The 27577-nt window shown below is 47.1% G+C and overlaps 2 protein-coding genes across 5 annotated transcripts in view; one reads left to right on the forward strand and one right to left on the reverse strand.

Moving 5' to 3' along the window:
- The window catches only part of VWA5B2 (von Willebrand factor A domain containing 5B2), an 88732-nt gene extending 72073 nt beyond the window's left edge, over positions 1-16659 (forward strand). For 3 of the 4 annotated variants that reach the window (XM_082223885.1, XM_082223884.1, XM_082223886.1), the window contains exons 10-23: positions 214-324; positions 2549-2751; positions 4023-4137; positions 4882-5067; positions 5477-5675; positions 6634-6932; positions 8457-8682; positions 10095-10442; positions 10681-10818; positions 11502-11621; positions 12825-12896; positions 14207-14276; positions 15009-15120; positions 15941-16659. In XM_082223885.1, coding sequence (XP_082080011.1) covers positions 214-324; positions 2549-2751; positions 4023-4137; positions 4882-5067; positions 5477-5675; positions 6634-6932; positions 8457-8682; positions 10095-10442; positions 10681-10818; positions 11502-11621; positions 12825-12896; positions 14207-14276; positions 15009-15120; positions 15941-16600 — 2859 coding nt within the window. In that variant the 3' untranslated portion in view covers positions 16601-16659. The remainder of the gene's footprint in view (positions 1-213; positions 325-2548; positions 2752-4022; positions 4138-4881; positions 5068-5476; positions 5676-6633; positions 6933-8456; positions 8683-10094; positions 10443-10680; positions 10819-11501; positions 11622-12824; positions 12897-14206; positions 14277-15008; positions 15121-15940) is intronic. The other variant, XM_082223887.1, reaches the window with a different exon arrangement.
- Positions 16660-17342: 683 nt separating this feature from the next.
- ALG3 (ALG3 alpha-1,3- mannosyltransferase) lies at positions 17343-26989 on the reverse strand. The gene is made up of 9 exons (XM_082224347.1): positions 26762-26989; positions 25603-25702; positions 25366-25513; positions 23944-24104; positions 23412-23532; positions 21805-22010; positions 21041-21118; positions 20071-20214; positions 17343-17785 (listed from the first exon to the last, which is right to left on the reverse strand). Exons 1-9 carry the CDS (start codon positions 26958-26960, stop codon positions 17611-17613), a joined length of 1332 nt encoding a protein of 443 aa, XP_082080473.1. The 5' UTR covers positions 26961-26989; the 3' UTR covers positions 17343-17610.
- Positions 26990-27577: the final 588 nt, after the last annotated feature.

Consider the following 27577-nt stretch of genomic DNA (forward strand, 5'->3'; position numbering starts at 1 on the left):
ATGTAATGAAGGTGCCAGATGTGCCTCCATGGGGATACCAGTCCACAAATGGGGAGCCACCACAGAAAAATCGTGTTCTCATTTTGCCACCCTCTGGACTTCCCATTGCTATTTCTTCTGATTCAGTGTTAAAGAGAGTGTTTTCCTGGGGAAAGCAGCAGGGCAAAGGGTAAATATGGATGGACACCTCATTCTCTCTCTCTCTCTGCCCAGGATGCTCTGTTGGTAGCTGTGAAGAGCCTTCCTCCCAGCACCTTGTTGAATGTGGCTGGCTTTGGCTCCAGCATCAAGCCGGTCTTCACCACCAGCAAGCCCTGCAATAGTGTGAGTATTCTGACCATTGCGGCTTCTTGTCCACCCCTCTGACCCCAAAGCTATTAACTGGCAATTAAGTGGATCTGACAAGAACTCTGTGAATGTGCAGGTATGGTGCCATGAGTTGTCATCATCATTCTAACATTTATTTCTTTAATTGCATTTTTCCCCAGTTAATCATGAATAGGGAAAATGTAGGACGGGAAATCCCTACATGAATATAATGAAAAGGAATATAATAACATACCAAGGGTGGGGTGGGGAAAGCAGTGATGGCACTACAAGGAAAGGAAGGGAAGGAAGGTGTTGTGACGTTTCAAGCACACAAAATGTAAGAAACAATGTACACTCAACTGATGACTGTTCAGATTGATAGTAATAAAATAAAACTGTTCAAATAGGGACAATCCTTGATCCATTGTTTTTGCAGTCTTGCTCGCTTCCTGGGATTTCCCCCCCCCCCAAGAAAAACAAAAGGTTTGCATGCCCAAGTACAGAAGTATCTATATGCATTTCTAGAACATAAGAAGGTAGTAGAAGAAGGGAGGAATGATTGAATAGATGAACAAACAAATAAAACCACCTCCAAAAAATTCCACCCACTGCTGTGGATGGCATTGCAGAATAGCAATGAGTAGCCATGACTGAAAAGGGAGAATGTGTCCAAAACAGACCAAAATCAGACCTGAGCAGCCTTATATGCAATAAGGGACCTCCATCTGAATCACCTTAAATACAGAATATTAACTTTTGTTGGAAGAGATGCAACCTTTAGTGGACTGAAGACGTTTGACCTGTGTGCCATTACTTAAGATGAAGGTTGCTGGGTTGATTCTGTGCTTGGAGGAACATGTTGCGTCACCTTCAGTCCTTGTGATAAAACTGCTGTGCTCAGGTGACCCAAATTCTGTGCCAAGAGAAGTTGAGTTCAGTGATCTGTGTATGTTACGCAAAGCATGCAGACTTGCTATGCTGGCTTTTTATGTCCAGTTTATTCTGGGTTGGCCAGAGTCCAGCAGCTGTGCAGGTTCTGCGGATCTGTCCCATATTCACTTGAAATCCTCCCTTGCATTTCACCCCTCCACTTATGAGATGATACCAGTCATTTCATACATATTTTCAGATTTGTCTTCCCAACCATAAATGCTAGAGGCTTTTTTCCTTTTTAAAGCAGATGCTGAAGTCCACAAAACCTTATGCCACATTAAATTTATTTAAGGGGCCACATCTTTTCAGGAAGCTGAATTCTGCCCACCCCCAATTTCAAATGCCAGCTTGTGAAGCGTGATTGTGAAATAGCAGAATTAATATCGCTGTACTTACGACTCCCAGAATTGTGTGTCTGTCTGACTCACAAGCAGGAAGGCAAGAAGATTAGGGAGGGCTGTAACTCAATGGTAGAGTACAAGTTTTATCCAAAAAAGTTCCCAGATTCCTCCTTGGTATGTCCAGGAGCATGGCTTAGAAAGGGACAAATGAGATCAGTGGATTATTTGTTGAATAAAACACACAGTATTTTTTAGATGGCAATTCTCAGAACAGCTAAAAAATTAATAAAATGATAACGTTCATAATTATATAAAATAATTCAGCAGGGCAATAAAACAGTAAAAATCAACAGACGCAATAAAAGTACACAGATTGAAATCAGGTAGCTGACGTGCTGAAAGGCTTAAGCAAATAAAAAGCCTGGTGCCCAAAGATATCAGACAGGGTGCCATGCAAGCTTCCCTGGGAAGGGCATTCTGGATTCATGGCAACTGAAAATGCCATTGGTTTTATGGTTGGAGTGCAGGGTGCAGAGAGATCAACAGGGTTCACAAAAGCAAAATTTGTCATCGTTTTCCTGGGAGATTTGGCTAGTTTTTAAAATAGGTTTACGGCTATGGAGAAGAACTTGCATATGGAGAGAAACTTGCATATGTGTAGAAAATGCCTGACAAAATGTCAGAAGACAGGCAGCAAGTAAGCAAGGACTTCTAGTTGTCATCAGTACTGTGCCTTATAGTCCCTTATCCTTCATGCATGTAAGTAGCAGGAGTTGATTGGCACACTATTTCCACAACATGTTCAGGCCACAGGATCTCACTTTCTGGAATGCAGAATTAGAGTCAGTGAGCCACAGAGGCAGAAGTCGTAATGTTCTGGGGTGGTGGAGAGCTTGCTTTATGGCAAGAAGTCTGGCTCAGTCTATTTGCTGTCTCCATAATACACTCATCTCTCCCATGTACAGGAAACCCTCAGGCTGGCCTGTGAATACATTCAGAAGCTGCGGTCTGACATGGGTGGAGCCAACCTCCTGGCTGCTCTGACCTGGATCTTGGGGCTCCCTCTTCACCGTGGATATCCTCGGCAGCTCTTTATATTTACGGATGCCAGTGTTGGAAACACAGGCAAGGTCATCGAGCTGGTCAGGAGACACGCCAGCAGTGTCAGGTATGGAGTGGGGTGAACCGGCCTTTCATAGGTCTCCAATTCTACCTTGGTGTGCAAGAGACCTGGATAGGGTAAAGCACTCTGCTGTATGTTGAAAAGTGGAGAGGCAGTATCATCCACTAAATAAAGAGAGCTGGATCTGGGTCGGTCTTTATTATGTACAGAAGCTCTGTGCCACTAATAGCCTCATGATTTGCAATAATCAATATTACTTAGCATTTAAATAGCACTTTCAAGCGTTCAAAGAACTTCACATACATTATTTCAGTAATCTTTGCAGCAACACTATAACATTGATCCGTATTCCTATCCTTTCCTGCTCATGCTGTTAACTTCTATGCACGCTAGCCGATTGCTCCTCCGTTATGGTTTCACCTGTTGATTTCTGCCTGCCATGCAGCTATTCAGGACCTAGAGCTTCTGCCCCTAAAAGCTCTTTAAAATGTGTGTACAGTAGAGTTAGCTCAAATCTATCATTGTAGGGGGCGTTCCCCAAACTAGGATTGATTGCTAACCAGCATAGATATGCATAGTTAGGTTTGACTATAAAAAAGTACCTACGTGTATGTCATAAGCAGCACTTTGAATTGTGCCCAGAAACAGACGGGTAGCCAGTGAAGATGTTCTAAAAAGGGAGCCATCTGCTCCCTATAACCAGCCCTGGTCAGCCATCTATTATGAGAACTAGCCAATAAGCACCCTCTACAGCCAGTGTTTCCCTATCACACACTGAATTTGCACTGTAAACTTGCAGAATCATTTGCCAAACTCAGTCTGGTACAGAAGAAAGGTGTGTTTGTGCTGAATGCAGTAGAGGGCACTTCCAGGCCACCCCCATTGATGTTAGGATGTTGCAAATGTATTTACACTTGTAGTCATAACTGGATTTGTGTGTTCATATTGCTTCCCAGCCATTAATTATCTGGGTGACCCTAAGCAAACCTCTGCCTCTCAGCCTTGGCTCTCTAGCAGCCAAACCTCTTACACAGGCTGCGCACACACACCATACATTTAAAGCACATGACTTTCCCCCAAAGAATCATGGGAACTGTAGTTTACGACTCAGAGCTACAGTTTCCAGAATCCATAACAAACTGCAATTCCCACGATACTTTATGGGAAGTAATGTGCTTTAAAAAAGTATGAACGAGATGAAGACTTCAGTGCAGTCTGCTGAGCTCAGAGCGCTTGCCATGGCTTGGCAGTGCACATCCTAATAAGAGCATGGAACAGGCTGGGTGGTCTGAGGTTCAAGGACTTCTTTCCCACAGGTGTTTTACCTTTGGCCTGGGCTCTGGTGCCTGCCGTAGGCTCCTGCGCGGACTGGCAAAGGTGAGCAGAGGTCGGGCTGAATTCCTAAGCCCAAGTGAAAGGCTGCAGCCCAAGGTACGTGCTGTCTTGCTTCATTGTTGGTATTTTTGACTTGGGTGGTCACCTGTGCTCAGTAGTTATGTGCCATGTCCACACTAGTACAATCACAATTTAACACAGGCGTGCGTCAGCTATGAAGGATCCAGACAGCAGTGTAGAATTATCATCCTTCTGTTCAAGAATTCATGCAGAGACAGTGTTGGCAGCCAAGCCATCTTTCAGGATATTGCCACCTAAAAGAGGCTCAAGGAGGTAGGGATGGAGGGTCTGTCACTCTCTGTTCTTTCACTTCCTTGTTTTTCCAGTCTTCACATTTCTGCAGAAATTTCCAGACTTTTTATTTTTTTTTATTTTTTTAAAAAGCCCTCTTGAAAATTCATCCCTGTTTTGTGTGAATTTCTCCTGATAAACACCTTTTTTATGTGCAGTCTTGACTCCTGCACCTATTTCTGCAAGTAATTGCTCCTCATACAATACATTATTGTACGTTATATTCACCAATATCTTTTTATGCACACTTTCTCCTAACATTTGCAGTTTGGTAAATACTGGTTGGTGGAAGAACTGCATTGCAAAGTTCAGATAAGTGCACATGTCAAAGGATGGCTGTTTCAGTTTGTGTATTGTTCTGGAAAGTACAAATTTGATAGATTGGCCTTTAAATACAAACTTGATCAAATTTCTCATCCGTCCTTAGAATATGGCGACAAGCTGTTAGGTATGCAAGTGCTGCTGAATATCTCTGGTTTTTTTCTCCAGCTGATAAAGTCTTTGAAAAAAGCAATTGAGCCGGCTGTGAGTGACATCACGATAGACTGGTATGTGCCAGACACCATGGAGGCTCTGCTATCGCCCAATGAGATCGCAGCCCTGTATCCAGGAGACCGGCTCATCAGCTACTGCACTCTTTACCACATTGCCAGTTTCCGGGACAAGAAGGCAACAGTTGAGCACCCATTCCCTTAAAACTTGGGCTTGGGGGCGGAATGTGGCCTGGCAGGCCTTTTTTCTGACACTTGGGACTCTCCCCAGGCCCTGCTGCATACCCTCTTGAGAGATTTTTTGCCTGGCTGTGATGTAGTAACACCGACAGGCAGCCCTCCAGAGGGAATATGGCTCTCAGGCTGAAAAACATTCCCCAGCCCTGTCCTAAAAAGTGTGACTCCCCCTGCTGTGGGAAACAGGACCTGCGTTTATTTTGTTTCTGGCTCCAGTAGCCACTTGCAGAAAGCCTTGGCTGGAGGAGAAGGTGCCTTTTTGCTGATTGTTTCCTTCTCCCCCTCAGAACAGAGCCTTTTAAAATATGCCTGCAGTCATCTGCTTTCCTTAAAGTTTGACTGCCTTATTTCCCCAGGGCAGAGAGCCGTTGTGCCGGAGTCTATCTAGGGGCTCTGCAGGTTCGGTGTTCCAGTCCCAGGAGGAGGCAACTGGTTTGGAAGGAGCCCATCCACACCCAGCCGGGGAGAGTCAAGAAATTTGCCGAGCCCTTCATGAAATTTCCCGTGAGATATCTCTGGAGTTTTCTGCTGGGGGCACTGAGGAGTCTATGAAAAGTAAGTAGAACTTTGTGGGATGGCGTTTGTTTTCAGTTCTTTCCTCTAGAACTGTCTGGGAATGGAGCAACAATCTTTGCTCCAGACCCACTAAGCAGTGATCCGCTCCTCCCATTCTCTGCAGTTTGGTCCCCAGGGGGGAATAGGGCATTCTACACTTCAGCCCCAACAACCCGAGGTCACATCTACACCGTACATTTAAAGCACATGACTTCCTGCAAAGAATCCTGGGAACTGTAGTTTGTTAAGGGTGCTGAGACCTGTAGCTCTGTGAAGCTAAACTACATCCCCAGAATTCTGTGATGGAAGCCATGTACTTGTAGGTGCTTTAAATGTGTGCTGTGGGTGTGACCTGCGTCTTGATTCCTCCAATCCCACTGGCTTTTTTACACGTAACCAGTCCTGGGTGTCTGCTTCCTCCTCCTTAGTCTCAGTTTGACCCTCGTAGAACTCAGCTGGGAAGACAGTGGTGGGAAAGTGGAAATAAAATAGAGTTGGCTCCACCTGTCCTGGCTGTGTCTCTGCCTACTGTTGGACTCGCTCCCTTCCACCCTATCAGCCCTGACTGGCCCTGACCACTGTTCCTTTTTGAATGGCGGAGGTCAGTTGAGGAGTGATGAGAGGCCAGAGCTCTTTGCCACAGCACTGTAGGAGGTCCCAGGTTCACTCTTTGACATCTCCAGTGGATGCCAGGCTAAAATTTTCCTTTTCAACCAGGCCTTTGGCCAATTGACATTCGATGCCCATTTAAATGTGTTGTTAGAGAGGGGAGTTATTAGTTTGTTCTTATTTTTACTATGTATTTTGTGGTTTCTATATTGTGATTTTATGGTGTGAACCACTCTGCAATCTGCGAATGAAGGGCAGTATGCAAATGTAACCAGCAACAATAATAATTGTGCCGCTGTATATTATGGAGCGCTCCATGCCAGTGCCTCTGCGTTCTTCTCCCTGGCAGGTGGGGATCCTGTGTCCGGAGGAGACATCTGGAAGCGGATTTACCAGCCCTCCTACATCAAGGAACAGTATGTGCTCACTCACTGCTCAGTCAGCACCGACCACAGCCACGGCTTGCTCTCCCACAGTTCCACCAGCAGCGAGTCCACGGGCTCCAGAGATGTCCCTCCAGAGGGAGGGTCCTTAGCCCAGGCTCTCGAAGGCAGCTCACAGCAAGGCCAGAAAAGTGTCTCCCTGTGCAATTCCTCCACCAAGTCTGCCCCCGTCTCCCAGGCTCTGTCTGGTGCTGCTCCTCCTAAGGTAAGGCATTTCAGGTCCCCTCCACTCCACAGCACCCAGCAGGCTTTGAAAGATGCCTGCTGCTTTATACTACTTTTTCTAGGATCAAATTTCTATTGGAAATGTAAAGGGAGATTTCCCATTCTTCCTATTTTTAGGTGGAGGTATTCCCAGCTGGGTGGTCAGAAACATTTTCACCCTCATCCTCTATTAGCTTATTTATAGCATTTTTGCCACCTCTTTAGAAAGGCTCCCAGTCAATTGAAACAATGAGTCGTTCTGACCCAGACACCCTCCCAGTTCCTTTCCCCTTTCCCCCAGGGGTTAGTTTAAAGGCTATTCTGCAGCCTTTTAACACAAAACAAATTCACAAATATTTTCAGACATGAGTCATAGAATCATAGAGTTGGAAGAGACCACAAGGGCCATCGAGTCCAACCCCCTGCCAAACAGGAAACACCATCAGAGCACTCCTGACATATGGTTGTCAAGCCTCTGCTTAAAGACCTCCAAAGTAGGAGACTCCACCACACTCCTTGGCAGCAAATTCCACTGTCAAACAGCTCTTACTGTCAGGAAGTTCTTCCTAATGTTTAGGTGGAGTCTTCTTTCTTGTAGTTTGGATCCATTGCTCCGTGTCCGCTTCTCTGGAGCAGCAGAAAACAACCTGGGCCAGGGCAAGCCCAAAGCCTGTCTCAGAACAAACTGAATGTCAAGGTTTTTGTGACTAGGAACTGAGTTGGCCAGAACTGAGTCTTTTTGACACACCCATTCTTCTGAATACCAGTTGCTGGAAACCACAGGAAGGGGAGAGTGCGCTTCTGCTTGTGGGATTCCTAGGGGCATGTGGTTGGCCACTGCAAGAACAAGATGCTGGACTCAATGGGCCAGGTTCTTCTTATGTTCTTACATAAATTCAGTTGGCTTTGTAATGTAAGTGTCAAATCTGCACTGGACAACTTAGGCCTCCCATGATAAAACCCCAGAACCAAGGTCTCAGCCTTTCTGAGTATCCTTTGGTGTAATTTGAAAAGTCCTTCATAATTATGGGTCCTTCCAGACTGTTGCTATTTTCAGGTGGGATTCAACCATATATTGACACATTCCAGTCGTGCAATTATAATTGATTGGGAGCTCTTGTGCAGCAAACCCACTCCCCCCTCTCCCCCCACCAAAAACGCACACAGACTTTTTGTGATAAGGAAAGTAATGGCAACGTGAAATTGAAAGGCTGGAGTAACACTTCTTTGATGCAATGTTGTCTCATGTGCCTGCAGACAAATCAGAATGAATGCTTATTCAATAGCCCATGTTTTCAAACTGCCTTGCGAGAAAATGAGGATGAATGTTCCATAAACTGGTTGTTTGGAAGAGCTTTGTGTGTGAGAGGGAGAGAATGGAAGACTATTCCTCAGGTGTAGAGATGCAGTAGGCCCGGCATTAGATCTGCACAAGGGAAGGGCATTTGCTTTCTTACAGTGATCTTTGACATGCTTCCTTAGAGTTTTCCCAGCATTGACCTTCTCGCCCTCCTTTTCTCTTAAGGTGTCTGTGGCCCTGAGCTCCGAGGAGCTGGTGCGAAGGAAGAAGGCCTTGGCCCGAGCTGCTCTGTCTGGACGTAGCTTCTCCTCCCCACATGGTGAGCTGGATGCCCATCGGCTTCGCCGAGCCCTAGAGAAGGTGTCCCAGAAGCGGAACCGTTCCCTGGAAGGGAAACTGGATGAGATTGGGCCGGAGTTGCAGAAGATGCGCAGAAGCATTGCTGATTCCAGTGAGTGGTGGGGAAGAAGAACGTGGAAGTCTCCTGTTGGGAGAGCAGAGGGGGCAAGAAGCCCCACGCAAGATGAAAGAAAGCAAGAGTGGCTGAGACTTGCATGTGGGCCATCTGCAGGGGGTGGCATCTTGGTGTCTGTTATTCTTCCCACTTAAGTCTTGTGCAAATAACATTCCTGTTAGTTTATCCCCCACTCCAGTTCTGCACTGTAGCTCAAGTGACAGAAGGTCCCAGGTTCAACCCCATAACATCACCAGGTAGAGCTGGGGATGTCCTCTGCCTCAAACCCGTCTTGATATATCTGTATCATCCCCTCCCTGCTCCAAGACTTGGCAGGACTTAGAAGAAGGTCTCGTCCATCTGTAGAGCGGTTTGTTTGTTTTTGTGGTGATTTTTCCCTCCATACCCACCTTTGACTGGGGAGCTACCTGGGCCAGGGCAAGCCCAAAGCCTGTCTCAGAACAAGCTGAATGTCAAGGTTTTTGTGACCAGGAACAGAGCTGGCCAGCATTGTGTAGAGTGCAGATGGCGGTCCAGAAGAGCGAAGACTGCAGGCCTCGTGTATCAGGAAGGGGATTATGGTCAGATTGTAAGCCTTCCAAGTCTGGGGAGAGTACTTTGCAGGATTTGGAGCCAGTAGGTGCCAGACTAGTCCTGGCAGGCTCAGGTGCCATTTCTGTTGGCAGGGGAAAATGCACCTTTCCTGCTGACTTTGGGACCAGAGATTAGCTACTAAAACCTTCCCATCATTGAAGCAGAGTCCCATATGGTTGCAAATGCCTCATGCTCAGTCTGCAAGCAACTGCCTTGCTATAATCCATGGATGGGGACCCTGCAACCCTTTGGATGCTCTTGGACTCCAACTCCCATCACCCCGGCCTTTGGCTATGCTGGTTGGGGCTGATGGGAATTGGTGTCCGGCAACATCTGAAGGGCCCCATCCCTGCTGTAAATAACCGTTGAAGGCACTCTTGGATCCTTCACTTGCAAAGGTTCCTGTCATACCAGCTATTGTGGAATCTAAAGGCTCTTCCACACTTGTCCCATGCCTAGAAAACAGGGATTGAGGTGGTTTTCCCTTTTTGAGGGATTGAGGTGGTCTGAGCAGTTTTCCCTTTGCCCCATCACTTTCCCCCAGAAACCCAATCTTCAGTGCCAAATCAGAGCAAACGTCAATCTGGAGAAAACCTGATTGACATCATTTGCTCCAATTCATCAGTGAAGATTGGGTTTCCCCAGGGGGAAAGCAGCAGGGCAAGTGAAAGTCTCTGAGTGCCAAACTTGGGGATGTGTACACTCCTAACTGGGTGCTTGTGAGCTTCCAGAGATGTCTGTCTGTGGGAGACTCTATCCTGTTGCAAAACCTGATGAGCCTCGTGTGTGCATTCCCATGCCTTGCTCTCTCCTAGGCAACCTACTGTCACCAGCCCACCTAGACTGGGACACGCTATTGGAACCCCCATACCTTTTCAGCCCATCACCAGCAACTGAACGAGGAGAGTGTGAAAGCAGCGCCTGGCCGCCTCTCCGGTGCCAAGTTGTGATCCATGGACTCAGTGCGGGAAAACCGGTCTCTTGGGAAGTGACAGCTGCCCTGGATTCCCTGCTTCTTGCCAAAGACAGCCAGGCCAAGGAGGAGCCTTCTCAGTGGCAGCAGCAGAGTAAGGGCTGGGACAAACTGCTTCACCACTTGACTGCTGGCTCCGTCATCCGGGATAATGAGAATGTGTCTCAAAGGGAAGCTGAGATTGAACATGGTAAGCCTGCCCTTCCCTTCACTCACCCATTCTGCCTCAAATTTGACTACTTAAACAGATGATGAGTATGAATCGGGTTATTAAATATGGGCTTGGGTCTTGTTGCAAAGCTCATTTCTGAAGCCGCAAAGAATATAGACTTGCTTAAAGACAAGCATACATAACTTTGCCTACCCTGTATCCCAAATCCCCCTTCCCTCTTCACTGTAACCAGCCCTGTGATTCTGCCCCTCCAAAGGTTTCTCACGAAGATTTCGCATTAAGGCTGTCCAGTCCAGCAAAGCTTGCAACACACCTTCAATATATACCTCTGTGGTGCCTGTTGATGCTTCCACCCAGGAGATCTTGCCCTCTGCCCTTGAGGTTCGAAGCACAGGTAGGGCTGCTTGGAGTGCATGTGCAGAGCTCTGCTTCTTAGGTCAGAATTTGAATCCCCAGGATTCACCAGGGATCTAGTTTTGAGAAAAAAATCTATCATGAGAGCTAGAAACTTTTTTTAAAAATTCAGTTGTCCAACAGATTGCACAATGTTCTTCCACTGTTCCTTCCTGAAGTGCTCAAAATCTGGAGCAGCCTGTCTTCATTTGTTTTCCCTTGGAAGAGACAGGAGTCCAGCTGCTTACAGCCTCTAACCTGCCTGTTTAAACATATCAGGATTGAGAAGGAATGATAGTGAGCAGCAATTAGATTCCACTGCAGGATTGCAGAACAAAACTGGCTGCTTTCACCAGCATCTTTTGTTAGCAAACTTCTGAAAGCAGACCAAATATTTACAGACATTTCCACCATACAATTTTGGTACATTCCAGGTTTCACCAGGTATCTAGGGTGGCATGTTTTCCTGCTGCAGATGACTGCATCAACTTGAACTAGCTGCTGAGTGAGGGGATATTTTCCAGTGGCAGCCAGGAATATACCTGTCTGCAGAATGTAGGCTGTATTTATTATTAGCTCAATAAAATCCATTCAGAGAAAAAGAGATTGTTCTGCAACTGAATATACACAGTTCTGGCCCCACAACTATCTCTAAACACCCCAATGAAATATGCTTTCTTTCAGTGGGCCTCTTCAGCCACCAGCAAGGATCCTATTCTGGCAGCCGACGTCAACACAGTTGCTCAGCAGGTCTGGGGCGGAGGCAGGACTCAGAGGACCTGGATGATGCTCCTGTTTCTGCAGGTACTAGTGTCACTTCACCTGTCTAAGGAGCCCTTTATCTACATGACACAAGGACCCCCGGGAGGCAGTAGATGGAGAAGAAGCAGAGAAACAAATACAAATCGAAGAATTTTGTGCTATTATTATTAGTAGTACTATTATTCAATTTCTTACCTTCCCTCCACCACCTGGGTCAGGTTATAGCAATTTAAAGATACAACATTAAAATCAGTTTAAAACAAATTAAACCAAAAGAATAGGGCCCAAAAATATTTTGCACTCCAGTCTCCGAGCAGTGCAAGATTTCAGGGGTTCCAGGTGCTTACCCAAGGCTTGTGTTTCCTTTGGGAATGAAGCACAGCAAAGACTGTGGTGTCTTTAGGATATGTGGTTTATTTACACATATATACAACCTGAGCCTACGATGGAGGAGTTCACAGCATTAGCACCCCAAAAGGGTCTTTCTACTCCCACAGCCACAGCCCTGGATTCAAACAGACATGCTCTGCTTCTCTGTCTTCTCCCAGCTTGCTGCTTTACATCTGCCCATATCACTGCAACTATTTCAACTCTAAATTTCGGCTCTGTCTTTCTAACTATCCACAAGTTGAATATGGCTGGTGGGCCTCCCCTACCCGCTGTGGGCCAAGTTTGACAAGTGGTGGAGTTGCAAGAAAATAAAAAACTTTTGGGACCTCATATATAATGAATTTAAAAAATTGTTCAAGATAATGTTTAACAAAAGACCAGAAGTCTTCCTCTTAGGTATAATGGCACCAGTGACATCAGGTAACCTGCTTTTGCAGCTGATTCCCAGGACTTGCAAAGTTCCGCACCGGTGGGCATGGTTTAGCCAAAATATTCTCTTGGGCCACATGGAGAGGTCTGGCAGGCCTTGTTAAGCTGGAAGTTCCCCACCCCTGCTCTTTTGGATCAGCATGAGCTTTGAGCAACCCAATTTCAGCTTCTGATTCACATCGGTTTCTTTCTGTCCTTATATTCTGTGGGAGTCTGCTTTGATCTTGTACAGCTGCCATTAACTAGTTAGATACTGTTGTTGTTTCTTGTAAACCACTTAGAGGTTTTATTACAATGAAGCAGTATATAAATGGATAAAATAGCCAGCTAACAAAATAATAGATTGAATGCCCCCGACTTCCCTCCAGTTCTCTGCAGGTTGTATCAGTTGTTAGTCTGATGTCAGGAATTTTCTTTACTTCCTAGAACGAGAAGAGATTCCTTCTTTTCCTGTTAGTGTCACTTCTGTCAACCAAGAAAAGCAGAACTGTCATGATGGTAAGTCTTACAGCAGAGTTTGGAGGGTGTGAAGGATCTGGAGAGGCTGCATTAAACCATGTGCTTTAATACAGGCATCCCCAACCTTTGGCCCTCCAGATGTTTTGGCCTACAACTCCCATGATCCCTAGCTAACAGGACCAATGGTCAGGGATGATGGGAATTGTAGTCCAAAACATCTGGAGAGCTGAAGGTTGGGGATGCCTGCTTTAATAGATTTAGGGTGCCTAAATCTATCAAGCACACACCACAAACTTAGGTTTGTGCAATTAAAGTGGTTTAAAGGGCTCTATCACCCTAGTGCAACAAATCCACTTTTTAAAAAGCAAGTTTTTATGCAGTTTGGAAAGTGGAGAAATGCATTGAAAAGTGTGGGATGAACTAATGCCTAACCGGAAGATATATAAATGCTTCACAAGCAAATCAGGACAAATGCAAGACAAGTACTCCTTGTCATATAACTGCTCTGCTCAGAAATCAGAAGACCAAATATAATTTAATCTGCAGGAGAGAAAGGATGAACGCAAGAGCCCACATCATCTGCAAGAGCCTACAAACTCTACCCCTATTTCTCTCCCACCTTCCCTTCTAGGAGCTCTAGGCAGCACACAGAGTGTTTCCATTCCCCATTTCATCCTTACAGCAATCCTGTGGGATAGGTTAGGCTGAGAGATAGTGACTGGCCCACGGTCACTCGAGCTTCATGGCTGAGGACTTGAACCCTGATCTCCCAAGTCCTAGTCGAACTCTCTAACCGTTGCACCACATTGGCAAAATCAAGTTCTACAGCACTAAAAGTGGGGTTTTGTGCTCTGTGTACTTTTGCTTTCCTTCTGTAACTTATTTGGCTTTTGCTATAGGGAGGGAATAGAGCTTTGCTGTGCATCAACTGGGAGACCCTAAGCAAATGGCATTAAGATGCAGCCCTGCCAATAAAGCTGCAGCTACCATAGCCAGCCCTGTGGAAGTAAAGCTGTGTGGTCTCAATCAGTGAAGGCTGGTCTACTAGAACAAATGGGGCACTGCCACACCAACCTCAGCCTGCCCTCAACCAGTCTCCACCTGCCTGACTTCTGACTTACAGTCTAGAGCACTGGCTCTTCCTCCTTCGAGTCAGTGTTGCCTTTATAAAGCTCAGAGGAGGATTTGGACAAAACTAGAATTGGCTGGCTTTGCCTGGCATTGGCCGTGGCTCCACATTCTCTCAGTCACCATGCCTTCCACCCCCACCAGTCCCCATGGGCACGACTGGTCTCCATCTCTGTTTGCTATTTTGCAGCTCCTAACCAGTTGCTTCCTTTCTGGTCTAGGTGTCGATTCCAGTCCCTCTCCTGTCTCTGTGGGCTCCCAGAAATCAATGGAGAACTTTGTGGGCTCCAGGTGAGTCTTCTAAGGCTGGGAGATGCAACAGGCTATTTTGCAGGAAGGTCGTTCTTTTGACCAACCATTCTGAGAGTGTTCGCAATATCATGCAACACCAGTTGTAATCCTTAAGAGTTTATCATCTTTTTTAGGATCAACTGAGAATTCACTGTAGGTATTCTCTACAAGTTCCCAGCTGAGTTAGCTCTGGAAACACTCCCTTATCGTTTAAAATATTAGCACCATCTACATACTATCTATTTTCTATGAGTAATGTTGTTGTCTTCCACCCAGCATTTGGGGTTTTACAACACATTTTGAAGCCTGTTAAAGCTTCAAAAGATAATCCTTCCTAGAGAGGAAAACCACACCCTCCAACCCACCCTGTACCTGCTAATATAAACATGCTTGAGCACCTCCGTTATATATAGAGCCCCACACGGGAGGGTGGAAGGCTCCACCAAAAAGGACAGTTTTGTACTCTGCTACAGTTAACCTGGCATGGGCTAGAGGAAGCTGGCCTGCAGTCCATCTTTCTCAGTGCATGCAGGACCCAGTCTTATCAAGGTTAAGAGCCATTGAGAACTACCCCTATGAATGGAGGCAGTATACCAGATGCTTTGCTTGGTCCATCCAGCTTTGCTTGGCTACTGTAAGAAACAGAAGGCTGCACTATAAGAGTCCCTAGCCTGATCGAACAAACAGGTGACATCACATGACATTTCACCTGGGTGACTCTGGTCTCTGCAGATTCAGCATCAGCCGGCGACGGGGTCAAGGCCTGGCACTGCGTCCCCAGTGTCTGACCCCTGAAAGCGAACTCTCCTCTTGTGACAGTGCCATTCAGGACTATCTCCCACTGGTAAGCCTCTCTTCCCCTCTCCATTCCCACTGCCTAGATCACTGCAGCATCGTTTTATCCCACATTGGTTGCCCATCTTATGTGATTTCTGCTGGACTTTTAATTATATTTATAAGGTTTCTTCCCTGCCCTTCACTATAAGGCCCCAGGGCAGGTTTCAACAGTTTAATATGCAATTATATAACAGATAAAATCATTGCTATTATAGAACAAATAAGACTGTTCTGAATGAACCAGAAGAGTACAGTGGTGCCTCGCAAGACGAAAATAATCCGCTGCGCGAGTCTCTTCGTCTAGCGGTTTTTTCATCTTGCGAAGCAACCCTATTAGCGGATTAGCACTATTAGCGGTTTAGCGGCTAAAAGGCTATTAGCGGCTTAGCGGCTTAGAAAAAGGGGGGGAGCGAAAAAAATCGCAAGACTCGCAAGACGTTTTCGTCTTGTGAAGCAAGCCCATAGGGAAATTCGTCTTGCGAAGCGCATCGAAAAACGGAAAACCCTTTCGTCTAGCGGGTTTTTCGTCTCGCGAGGCATTCATCTTGCGGGGCACCACTGTATGTAGTTCCCAACTACAATTCCCATCGCCCTCAGCCAGCAGTGTGTATGATCAGGGATGATGGGAGTTGTAGTCCAGCAGTATCTGGAGGGCTAAAGGTTCCCTAGCCTTGGCACAACCCATAAAAATCTCTGCTGCACAAGCCTTCTCAAATGAAAGGGAGTTGCAAAACAGCTTTGAACTTGCACAGAAGCACTTCCCACTGAACTGTTAAGGGACTCAGAAGGTTGGCTTAAATGCACATCCAACTTCTCCCTTGTAACAGGTCCGGCTGCAGCAGGCCCCCGGCATGTTCCAGCTGACCGATTGTTTCTCGGAGGTCGTTCAGATCCCACTGGACCGCTTGCGCCGGGCCTCTCCCTATGCCTCCCACCGTGCCAGCCTCAGCCCTGCCTCCAGCACCTCCCCTTGGGCACTCATAGCCAAGGCCAGCCCAAGGCTAACAGCAAACCAGCCTTCCCCGGATGGCGGTGAAGTAGTTGGAACGAGCAAGGAGGGAGCGGTGGAGCCAGGATCGCCACACTCACACAGCACCTGCTCAGATGTGCTGAGCGCTGCCGTGTGGGCACAGGCAGACAGCGGGCGTGGCTCCGAGACCGACGCCTGCGACCATTCGCCAGATGCCTCTGAAGTGAGCATCAGCCTGCAGGAGATGTGCCCAGATGCAGAGGAAGGGGACCTGGAGAGCATGAGCTGGGCCACAGCTGTGGCTTTGGCCTGGCTGGAGCACCGCTGTGCCGGGTTCTTTGTGGAATGGGAGTTGCTGGCAGCCAAGGCCGATTCCTGGCTGCGGGCACAGCAGCTGCCAGAAGGTGTGGATGTCGCCGCTCTCAAAGGGGCAGCACGTCAACTCTTCCTGCTGCTCCGCCACTGGAATGAGAACATCAAGCTGAACATGCTGTGTTACAACCCAAACAACGTGTGAAGGAGTAGTGAGCAGGCCAGGCCGTTGGTTGCGGGTGCCAATAAAGAGATGCGATCAGAGTCTAGAGCAGCAGCGTGTTCTTTCATTGCCCAGGTCTTTGGGTGACTCTGTGTCCACAACAGCAATGCTTTTTCCAGATACCTCCAAAATTACTGACACTTGAGTTGCTATAGATAGCCAGGGCTAGTCTCTTGATTACCCTGGTCTATTGGGTTGGCCTGATTATGTCCAAAAAGGGGAGAGAGAGGTGTGCTGTCCCCCACAGGGAGTGTTATCGCAAGCCTGTTTTGCACAGCCTTGACTGCTGAAATGAGTGGGAAAGGCTCTCCTTCCACCACAGCAGAAAATTAGCTTATTCCCAGTAAAAAGCAACACTCCTATTCCTGCTCACAGCTCACCCCCGTACCAAGACTGTGCTACTTAGGGTTGTATCAGATGAAGTCATCCCGTTGGTGCACAGATATCCACTTGCAGAACGGAACTTCCCCTCCCTCTCCTGTCTCTGTGCACCCCTTGCCCGCTAATTTGCTCAGGAGAGTTGGGAAAAATCTACAGAACAGCTTAAGTGGGTGCATGGGGGGAGCAGAGGGAGGGGCAGTTCCATTGTGCGAGCGGAAGTCCTTGCACTAATGGGACGGTGTTGGATACAACCTTAAGTCCACCTGTTCTCAAATGTTATCCACATTTAAAAGGCCAAGAAGCTTGCTTTAAAAGCAAATGAAGTGCAGCCACGAGACAAAAGTCAAAATACAGAGGCAAGAGGCCTCACGCCAAGCCCTGGCTGATTTTATTTAAGCTGTTCCACATTACCACCAGCAGGTATGCAGATTGTACTCTTTCCCATCCACACACCACCCCCCTTCTGGGCTAGGAGGCAGTGCCTACACTTGAGCAAGAGGTCCTCCCAGGAGGGAATGGAAGTGGTCCATCAGCATCTGACCCAGAGCAACATCCATGCCTGGACCATCTTGTTCATGCTCTCACTGTGGGAAGCTCCTCTTGTGCAGTTTTCACTCGGCCTTTTTCAAAGGCTGTTTCTTTACTTCCTGGGGGGTCATGGAGGGCTCCGTCCCATACCACAGCTGCAGAAGGATGATGGCGTGGCAAACATGGAGGGCAGTGGAGCTGTAAACTGTTGACGGGTACGTGTTCCAAGAAAGCTCGATCAAACCTAGAATGAGCACCCTGAAGGGAGAGGAAAAAACAAATAGGACATTGTTCAAGAAGTCACATAAGGCTGTCACAGCAGGAGGAGTGGGTTTTTCTCCTTCCCTCACTTTTACTCTTAAAATTTGTTTTTTGTTTGTTTGTTTGTTTGTTTATTACGTTTCTATCCCGTCTTTCCTCCCAAAGGAGCCCAGGGCAGCGAACGAGATAAAACAATACAAAACATATTTAAAACTATTCCAGCACAGATTCAGACTCGGAAAGAGCTCAACTTAAAAGGCTCGTTGAAAGAGGAAGGTCTTCAGTAGGCGCCATAAAAACAACAACAGAGATGTTACCCAATATTCAAGGGGAAGGCATTCCAAAGGGGAGGTGCCACAATGCTAAAAGCCCAATTAAGCTATTGTGCAGAACAGACCTGATAAGAGGCTATTTGTGGGAGGCCCTCACCTGCAGAGCAGTGATCAATTGTGTATGTAAGAAATGAGATGATCTTTCAGGTATCCTGGTACCACAATATAGAGGGCTTTCTACACCAGAACCAGGATCTTGAACTTAGCACTCACTTCTTTGCCACCCCCCACCCTGCCCTCAGTTCTGGTTCAGCAAAGGTACTCTTAGATCCATATATGTCGCTGGAGGCACAGGTAACCTCATTGTCTAAGAGCACCTTTTATCAGCTTCATCTGGCGAGACAGCTATGACTATTGTGATCCAGGCATCAGGAACTCTCAAGACAGGATTACTGCAGTGCCCTCTATGTGGGGCTTCTCTTGAGCAATCCAGAAACTGCAGCTAGCTTACAATAATGCAGCTAGGCTGTTGGCTGGGGCACCCCACCAACAATATATAACACCTCTGCTAAGAAACTGCATTTGGCTGCCAAACTGGAACGTGTCCAGAGGAGGGCAACCAAAATGGTCAAAGGTCTGGAAACGATGCCTTATGAGGAACGGCTAAGGGAGCTGGGCATGTTTAGCCTGGAGAAGAGGAGGTTAAGGGGTGATAGGATAGCCATGTTCAAATATATAAAAGGATGTCATATAGAGGAGGGAGAAAGGTTGTTTTCTGCTGCTCCAGAGAAGCAGACACAGAGCAATGGATCCAAACTACAAGAAAGAAGATTCCACCTAAACATTAGGTAGAACTTCCTGACAGTAAGAGCTGTTCGACAGTGGAATTTGCTGCCAAGGAGTGTGGTGGAGTCTCCTTCTTTGGAGGTCTTTAAGCAGAGGCTTGACAACCATGTCAGGAGTGCTCTGATGGTGTTTCCTGCTTGGCAGGGGGTTGGACTCAATGGCCCTTGTGGTCTATTCCAACTCTATGATTCTATGATTCTAATACGTTATGTGGCTCAGTTAAAAGTTTCGCTTCTAGCATTTAAAGTGATACAAGTTAGGGCTAGGAGATTTGAGAAACTTAAGCCTTGCCCCACATGCTCCTCTCTGGCAATTGCATTCTTCTCACAGGGCATCATTAAGAGTTCTGTATGCCCCAGAAGTACACCTGATATCACTAAATATATCAGGCCTTTAAAGCTGCAGCTCCAGCCTTCTGGAACCGGCATCCAACTGAAATATAGGTAGCTACTGAAAACTTTCTTTTTAAGACAGCCTTCTCTGAAGTGTGACTTGGCCATTTTATAATGTATACAGAGTTTGGATAATTCAATGATTTCAGAGTTTGTTTTTCGGATTTGTGTACATATTCTGCATTCTGCTTTGGAAAACATTGATTAGGAAACTGTTTATACATTCTTAAAACAAATAGATGTGCCAATAAAGAGTTCTGAACCTCCCCCTAAATATACGGGCCTTTTTATAAAAAGTTTTGATTAGATTCCTACATGAATTATGTTACAGTGGCACCTGCATCAAGGTTTTCATAAGTGGAGGTGGAAAGCTGAACTCCCTGCTTCACCCCTAATCCATAAAAATTCTGCAGCAAGCTGAGCTATTTTTTAAAATGTCTTTATTCCAGGCACCACATGGCAGCTTCCCTCTTCATCCAGATTTTTTTTTTGGTGTCTAAGACGTGCAAATTATTTGAAATGTAATTTTACGGCACATTGCTTAACTCCCACTAGTCCCACCCCACTCACTTGTTTTGATGTTCTCTTTGTAATCATGATCAAGTGAGTATGTGCTGGAATCACAGGCATGTATGCTGTAAATTCTGTAAAATTGCAATGCAGTTCCTACAAACTACATGGATCTGATTGCACAGAGAAAATGGGCATATAGCTGGCATGACCCTGAGTCCCCTTGACTCGTCTCCCTTCCCCGCCCCCTGCCAGTACGCACTTTAGCAGATGAGCAAGCTTCTTGGGAGGCGTGCACCAGAGCAAGTAGGGCAGAGTGTGGAAATACCAGACGTAGAACTGGTAGTGCAAGGAGCGGCTGAAGCAAACGCCGATGAAGTTGGAAGTGAAGAGAGCAAAGACTACCTGTGGCCTTTGGTTAAGGGAAGGTTGCAATGCACAAAGTTGAAAGTTCAAATCCACTGCAGCTCTGGAATGGTGGAGCATCAAGATTGTGGAAGCTCAGCTCTTTCCATGCCCTTTTATAAATTAAAGGTAAAGGTAAAGGACCCCTGACAGTTAAGTCCTGTTCCAAACGACTCAGGGGTTGCAGAGCTCATCTCACTTTACTGGCCGAGGGAGCCGACATTTGTCCATGGACAGTTTTTCTGGGTCATGTGGCCAGAATGACTAAGCCGCTTCTGGCGAAACCAGAGCAGCACACAGAAATGCCGTTTACCTTCCCGCTGGAGTGGTACCTATTTATCTACTTACACTTTGATGTGCTTTTGAACTGCTAGGTTGGCTGCAGCTGGGACCGAAAAACGGGAGCTCACCCCGTCACAGGGATTCGAACCGCTGACCTTCCAATCATGAAGCCCTGGGCTCAGTGGTTTAGACCACAGCGCCACCCGCGTCCCACCCTTTTATAAATTACTATTCATTAAACTTTTATACCACGCTCCATTGGAGGATCACGGGGCAATTTACAATATTAAAAACACAAACATACATACCATAATGAAAACTATACCACCACCATCCTGCAGTTAATTGTTTAATTATCCAAAGGCCTAGGAGAAGAGGGAAGTTTTTACCTGGGGCCTAAAGATAAGTAACTTTGGTGCCAAGCAAGCTTCGCCAGGGAGAGCATTCCACAAGTGGGGGCCACCACAGAAAAGGGCCGTTCTTGTACCATCACACAAATCATCTACCATGTGGCAGACCATCCCCACCACTCTGGCAAAAGGATATGATTGGCTGAGAGGGGCTGCGGAGGGTTCTTCCTCTCAGCTGGATCCTTCAGCAGTGACAGGATGCTTTCATCACACCTGCAGTTTGGGGGAGAGGAGAGAAGCAGAACTGTTGTGATCCATAAGAAAGTGGACCCCTTCCTGCTGGGAGTGTAAGCTCTTATTCAGGGCAGTTCAGCATAACCTCTTCCTAATCCATGAGACAGGTTAGGCTGAGAGAGTGACAGAGGAGATCTCCAACTAGGCAGTTTCTTAAAACTAGGTGCTGGGGCAAAAAACAGACAACAGCTGCTGCTTTCCACACCCTATATATAAAATGCCTGTAAGCATTTGCTCACCCCGTTGGAAACAGGATCCTAGGATATGTGGACCTCTGCTGAGATCAGGTGGGGCTGTTCTTATGACTAAGCTTCAAATGGGTGAGTAGGGATGCGAACCCAGAACTTGCCCCAGCTTTCACATTCTGTGCACTACATGACACTGACTTTCAGTGCAAGTGGTTTCTGCACCCTTGCACTGAACTGAAGCAGAATCCTGAAAAGGGCTAATCTTGTGTGGGTTGTATCTGTGCCCCCAAAGTCCCATTTTCTCTCTTGCTTGTATCAGGCCAGTGCTGGAGAATTAGAAGACTGCTCCTTGACAAGCTGTAACAACAACAAAATCTCTTTCTCTCCAAGAGCCCATAAATTGTGAGCCTGATTCTCCGAGATTTGAGTTTCACACGTACTTGCCCCCCAAGCACAGTGACAAGGCCACCATCTCACCTGTGCCACCTCTTCAGTGCAAAGAGCCCCAGGGCAGCCAAATGGGCAGCCAGCAGTGCCAGGTGGAATGTCCGGTGCTGGAAAACTTCTTCAGGCAAGAATCGCCAGTTCACTGTCCACTTGAAGAGGAACTGTCGGCCCAGATCAAAGGAACGGGACACGTACCCAACAGGATTCACCACCAGGAAGGGCAACCCCAAAACAACCTGCAAGAAACAACTGTGCCTTAAAATTCTCCCACAAAGAACATGAACATGCAGCAAATTGTGGAAGCTGAGGTCACTGCACTCTTCAGTCTGCCAGCTTCACTTGTAGGGATCTGTCTCTCTTGGAAGACAATGACGATGTGCGCCTGAGGGGGTGAAGTAAAACAGGAAAGACATGTTTTGTTGCAGCTGCAGCTGAGCCAGTGTCACTGCTGATTGATATTGCCACCTAAGCCAGAAATCAGGTTCGGGTTCTGCTAATACAACTCTGTGTTCCAAAATTAGAGACATGTCATGTTGCTTCATAGACTCTGCTGCACATTCACCCAGGAAGTGCTTTATTATTTTTAGCAAAATGCTGGAGCATCAGGTACACAAGCTACTAGTTACTTCTGCTGCTTTAAACCTACAAAACTCATGATGCAATGCAGCTGGGAGGAAGGCATGCAGGTGTGAAAATACTGCTTGGCCCACCCCTCCCATCTCTGCTTCCCTTCTTCCCTTCTTCCTTTCATCTATGGGGCCCTCTTGCTGCAGTTCAGCTTCTTTCCCGGCATCAGTTCCAAAAGACCTGCTGCATTTATTTTGGGCAGCCTCCTCTTAATGGCTGTTGGACAGTAATTGAACCGCATGTGCACCTAGCGATGAGGTTTCCCTTGCCAAAAAAGCTCTCTGCGAGCTTGGCCAACATTAACTGCCTTCTCTAATGTTTGCTTGAGGGGAAACATACTTGCCTGCATCCTTCATAAATTGCATTTCTCCCTTCCATTTAAGAAATAAAACACCAGGGGAAACACCCACTATTTGCTTTGTGCAATTGAGTGTTATGCACTGAGTATAGTGTAACCGCTCACATGCACTGAACTCATGGAATGATGTGCAACCACACAAAACAAATTCACAAGGACAAGGAGAGGATGGGCCAGAAAATGCTAGAGATGGAGCAGGGTGATATGGAAATATATATATTTGGACAGGAGTCTCACCATGATCACTGGAAGCCTCATCCATACATTCTTTGTTTCTGCCTGCATATTTGCAGAAACAACGAGAGCTGGAGACTTTTTAAAAACTAAAACCTTATGATCCAACAGACAGCATCACAGCTGTGCATATTTTCAAAGTGTTTCACCTAGCTCTGCTGTCACTAGGTAGTAACTGAATCAGACAAGTATTGACCTATGGTCATACTGCCTATGGTCATGCCTGATCTCCTAAAAGCTAAGCAGGGTCAGGCCTGGTTACTATTTGGATGAGAGACCCCCCTGGGAATGCCAGGCACTGTAAACTAAGTGTTGTCTGTTCTGACATGCCGTGTGGCTTTTCCTAGGCCTACCATTCCTTTTGGCTGGAGATACCAGGGGTTGAATGTGGGCATGGCAAATCTTCCCATCTCCTTACCTGCAGGGCCGCACAGATAGCGAGCTTGGGAATGGCTCCTAGCAGGCCAAAGCGCTGCAGGAGGAGGAAAAGGAGACCCGGTGCAAAGAGCAGGATATTCATCTTCACAGACACTGCCAGGCTGGAGGAGAGAGATAAAAGGTGCCACTGATCCCTGTGGTTAATACAAGGCCCATTCCAGTCCCCATGCACCTTGCTTTTACCATCTGACATTGACTAAGAACTACAGTAGCAGCAGACTTTCACAGAGAGCAAGAGTCTGTCCTGCTTGCCCACAAGGTTTACAGTTTACACTGAACGGTCAGGACTACAGCAAGATCGCTGATGGGAGTTGTAGTCCAAAACATCTGGAGGGGCTCAGGCAGGCAAAGGCCGTTTTAGATGGACCACAGGAAGCAATGAGTTGGCTCTGGAAGTTCCCACTTTGCAAGCACAAAGATCAGGTGTGCACGGTATTTGTGCTTCTGCAAGAACCACTCGTTTGTTTAAAATACCCTCCCACTGGATGGCTTGGCTCCAAAGGGGCTCTCACCTGAAGCAGAAGCAGCCCCAGGACCACTGCTCCTCCAGGAAGAGGTTGACAGCCAGGAAAAGGATCGCCATGGCCACCGGGTCATTGAAGAGGCGCAGGACAAAGATGGAGTGGATGCGATAGGAGGCGCAGCACATGAAGAAGAAAACATAGGGCGGGACCTGCAGCAGAGGTGTCAACGAGGAAAATCAAGCCCACTTGCCCACTTCAAATGACTCAAGCTGCCACTGTTCCCATTTTACAGATGGGAGCCTTCCAACAAGGTGCAGCCTGTGTGCCCCCACTGGGCTCCCAGCACCTCCTAGAGGCTGTGGCTGACAGCTGTGCTGACTGAAGCTACTTTGCCCCTTCATTAACTCCTGGCTTTTAGTGTGGCCGGCCCTTTTCTGTGAAATGAAATTCCTGGTGAGATACGACAGGCACCCACAATCTGTACTTTCTGAAAAGCTTTGTTCTGGCAAGATTTCTCAGCTGGGTGAATACGTCCTTGCAATGGGTGCCCAATTCACATTGGTTTTTAGTTTTAACTGCTACTGCTTTCTGTATTGTTTTTAACTGTTTTTATTGTATTTTGTGCATCGCCTTGAGAAATGTGTGGAAGGTGAAGTAATAGTTGTAATAATAATAACAGACAAGCATTCAGCAGAAAGTGCCTAAGTTTTTCCTTACAACTGCATGCTCAGTTGCATTTTTCTCAAACTGTGAGGTCAAGTTCCCAGGATCCTCTTCCTCCTTGTGCAAGAGAGGGAGAACCGCCGAACCGAAAACTTGTAGCTGTGTCCTCTAATTCACAGCATATGGACACGTTTTATATGAACCTTTACTACAAAAGCATCATTTAAAAAAAGCAAAGCAGTTTACAACAAAAATATGTACAAAATAAAGACCACATAATTTTTTATTATTAAAAAAACACTAACTAAAGTTTGTCTTAAATTGTTTGCATAAGCCTGGCAGCAAAGAAAAGTTTTCAGCAATCATTTAAAGGTCAATACAGATTCGGAAGCCTGCTGAATATATTTTGGAAGATCATTTCACAGGGCTTGGCCAATAACACTAAAAGCTTGGCTTTGTGTTGAAATCAAATGAGCCTCACCAACCTGGGGGAAGACCAGCGATGCTCCTACAGAAGATCTCAGTGGTAGAACCGGAATATGAGGTTGCAGTTTTTTACGGTTGCTGTGTACAGTATCATGAACATGGAAGTCTCAGTCTATATAAAGAGTTCAGCAGTGCAGCTCCATAGAATTCCACCTTAACCTGCACCCACCCAAACCTTGCTGTCCTCCTCCTGGCCTTTAATTTTCAAGTCCCACATGTACTGCACAGGAGCACTGTGTTTGGATGAGGGCTCACATCTACTGTGTGATAGGAAAAAGAACAGTCTTTAGTGCTTCTTGAGGTGCTGTACGAGCTACTGACCTTACTCGTTCGGCTGTAGATTCGGAAAACGAGCAGCAGTGTGGCAAGGTAAAGGGCAGCAAAAAGATATTGGGCCAGGCGGATGTTGGTGCCACGGCCAGTTGCATAATACAGGCCCAGGAAGATGTAAACAAAGCCAGCAGGATATCTGTAGAGAGAGTGAGTGGGTAAATAGAGATGTACCCACCCTACCTCTCCTGAAACCCTCATTATAATTGCAAACTCAGTGTTACTCACACAAGAGGGCCGGTGTCCCCCTTTAGCTGGGTGTAATCCAGAGTCCCATTGACAACACCCTCCACCTCATCCATATAGGCTTTCCAGTCGATCTCTGTATCTTTGGGGAAAGCACAGAAGCTGTACCATCAAATACAAACAGGAGCTCGGTTCAGCTGCTGAAAACAGCCTGGATCTAAAAGAAGGGCTCTAAAATTATCCGAGTCTACAAGAACACATGCAAAGCCATGCCTGGTGGCTGTTTCTCTGTGTAAGGCATTTAGCCATGACCTGTTTTTGAAGGGCTGGGACAGATTTTTATTTAGGCTGGGCTCTAGGAGCCAGGACAACAAGCATCGAGAACAGTTCTGACACTACGCCCTGGCTCAAATGAAGCCCCAGCCTTTCGTCAAAACTACCCCAGACTACACATTGTATGGAACCCTCTACGTAGTCCTGTTAATGATGTGCCACTGTGCATTGTTCAACTACGGAATTGACTGCCACAAGACGTAGCAACAGCTGCCAATTGGGGCAGTTTTGAAAAGGGGGCGGACAGATCTGTGGACGATGAATCCAGCAATGCCTGCTGCTCCTGATGGCGGCACTGCATACTGCCTCCAGCATTTATGGAGACCTGACTCCGACTACCAGTTGAAGGTAGGGGTTGTGGGACAAATGGACCTCGACCCCTAGGAGTTGGCTCCTATGCTCACGTCCTTCCCATGGTCTTCCCACCTGCTTGGCCACCTTTTGCTTAACCCCGCCAGCAGGGCTGCTGTTGCCTCCTTAACCCAATCCCACAAGGTTCCATCTGCCCAGCACGCTAGTCCTCCCATCAGATGTCAAAGAGATAAACAACTACCTGACATTTAGAAGACATCTGAAGGCAGCCCAGTTTAGGGAAGATTTTAATATGTGGCATTTTAATGTATTTTTAATTTTTGTTGGAAGCTGCCCCGAGTGGCTGGGGAAACCCAGCCAGATGAGCGTGGTATAAATAAATTATTATTATTATTATTATTATTATTATTATTATTAGCAGAAGAACTGCAGGCGTGAGCTTCCTCCCTCCTTCCCGGCGAGGGTCCCAACCCCACCTAAGCCTTGCCCCTTATCCACACGCCCAGGGCCACTCTCCTGACCCCCCACCCAGGCCCCGTCCCGGGCCCCCACTCACATGCCACCCTGTGTATGACCCACTGGTTGACCCCCACTTCGGCCAGGCAGAGGCAGGCGGCCACCAGCGGGGTGTAGTGGGGCTCGAAGAGCACAAGGTGCTTGTCTTGCCAGGCCCGGCGCAGGCTCTGGCGCACGGAGGGCAGCCCGCCCGCAGGCCCCGTGGCCCCCTTCCTCCTCGGAGCGGGACCCGGAGCCATCCCGCCCCGCCGCCCGCCCAGCTCCGGCCACGCTCCCCTCGGGCAGCTGCTACGGCTGCTGGCGGCCCGGCCAGGTGGTGCCACCGCGAAACGCGCCCCGGCACCGCCGCCGCCGCCCGGAGCAGGCAGTTCCGGCGCTCGGAAGGTCCCCCCTCTTCGCTCTCTTCCTCCTCCTTCCCTGTGGCGGCGGAGCATCAGCAGCCTCACGCCACGAAGCCCTGGGAGACTTTTAAGTTTTTGCTGTCTCTGTTTTGCTTTCCCATTGCATGCACTGATTGATTGGTGCTGTGATTGTCAAGAGGGTTTTTATTTTATTTTAAAGTTTTGGTGAGCCGTCCTGAGCTGCCACTTCATAGAATCTCAGAACTGCAGAGCTGGACAGGATCCTCCTAAGTAGTGCAACCCTCCCGTGGGCATTTTGTCGGATCCAGCAGGGATCTTCTTGCTTTCTTTTGTTTATAAAAGATATTTATTGAAAATTTTTAGGATATAAACATACAACATACAAGACATACACAACATACAAAAATAAACATACAAAATAATAAACAATTAAAAACACGCTTCAATTTTCAGTAATATAACTTCCATATCCTTATTTCCTCCGACCTCCTCAT

This window comes from Podarcis vaucheri, assembly GCF_965113315.1.
Source record: "Podarcis vaucheri genome assembly, chromosome: 5".
In the NCBI taxonomy this organism is placed as follows: Eukaryota; Metazoa; Chordata; class Lepidosauria; order Squamata; family Lacertidae; genus Podarcis; species Podarcis vaucheri.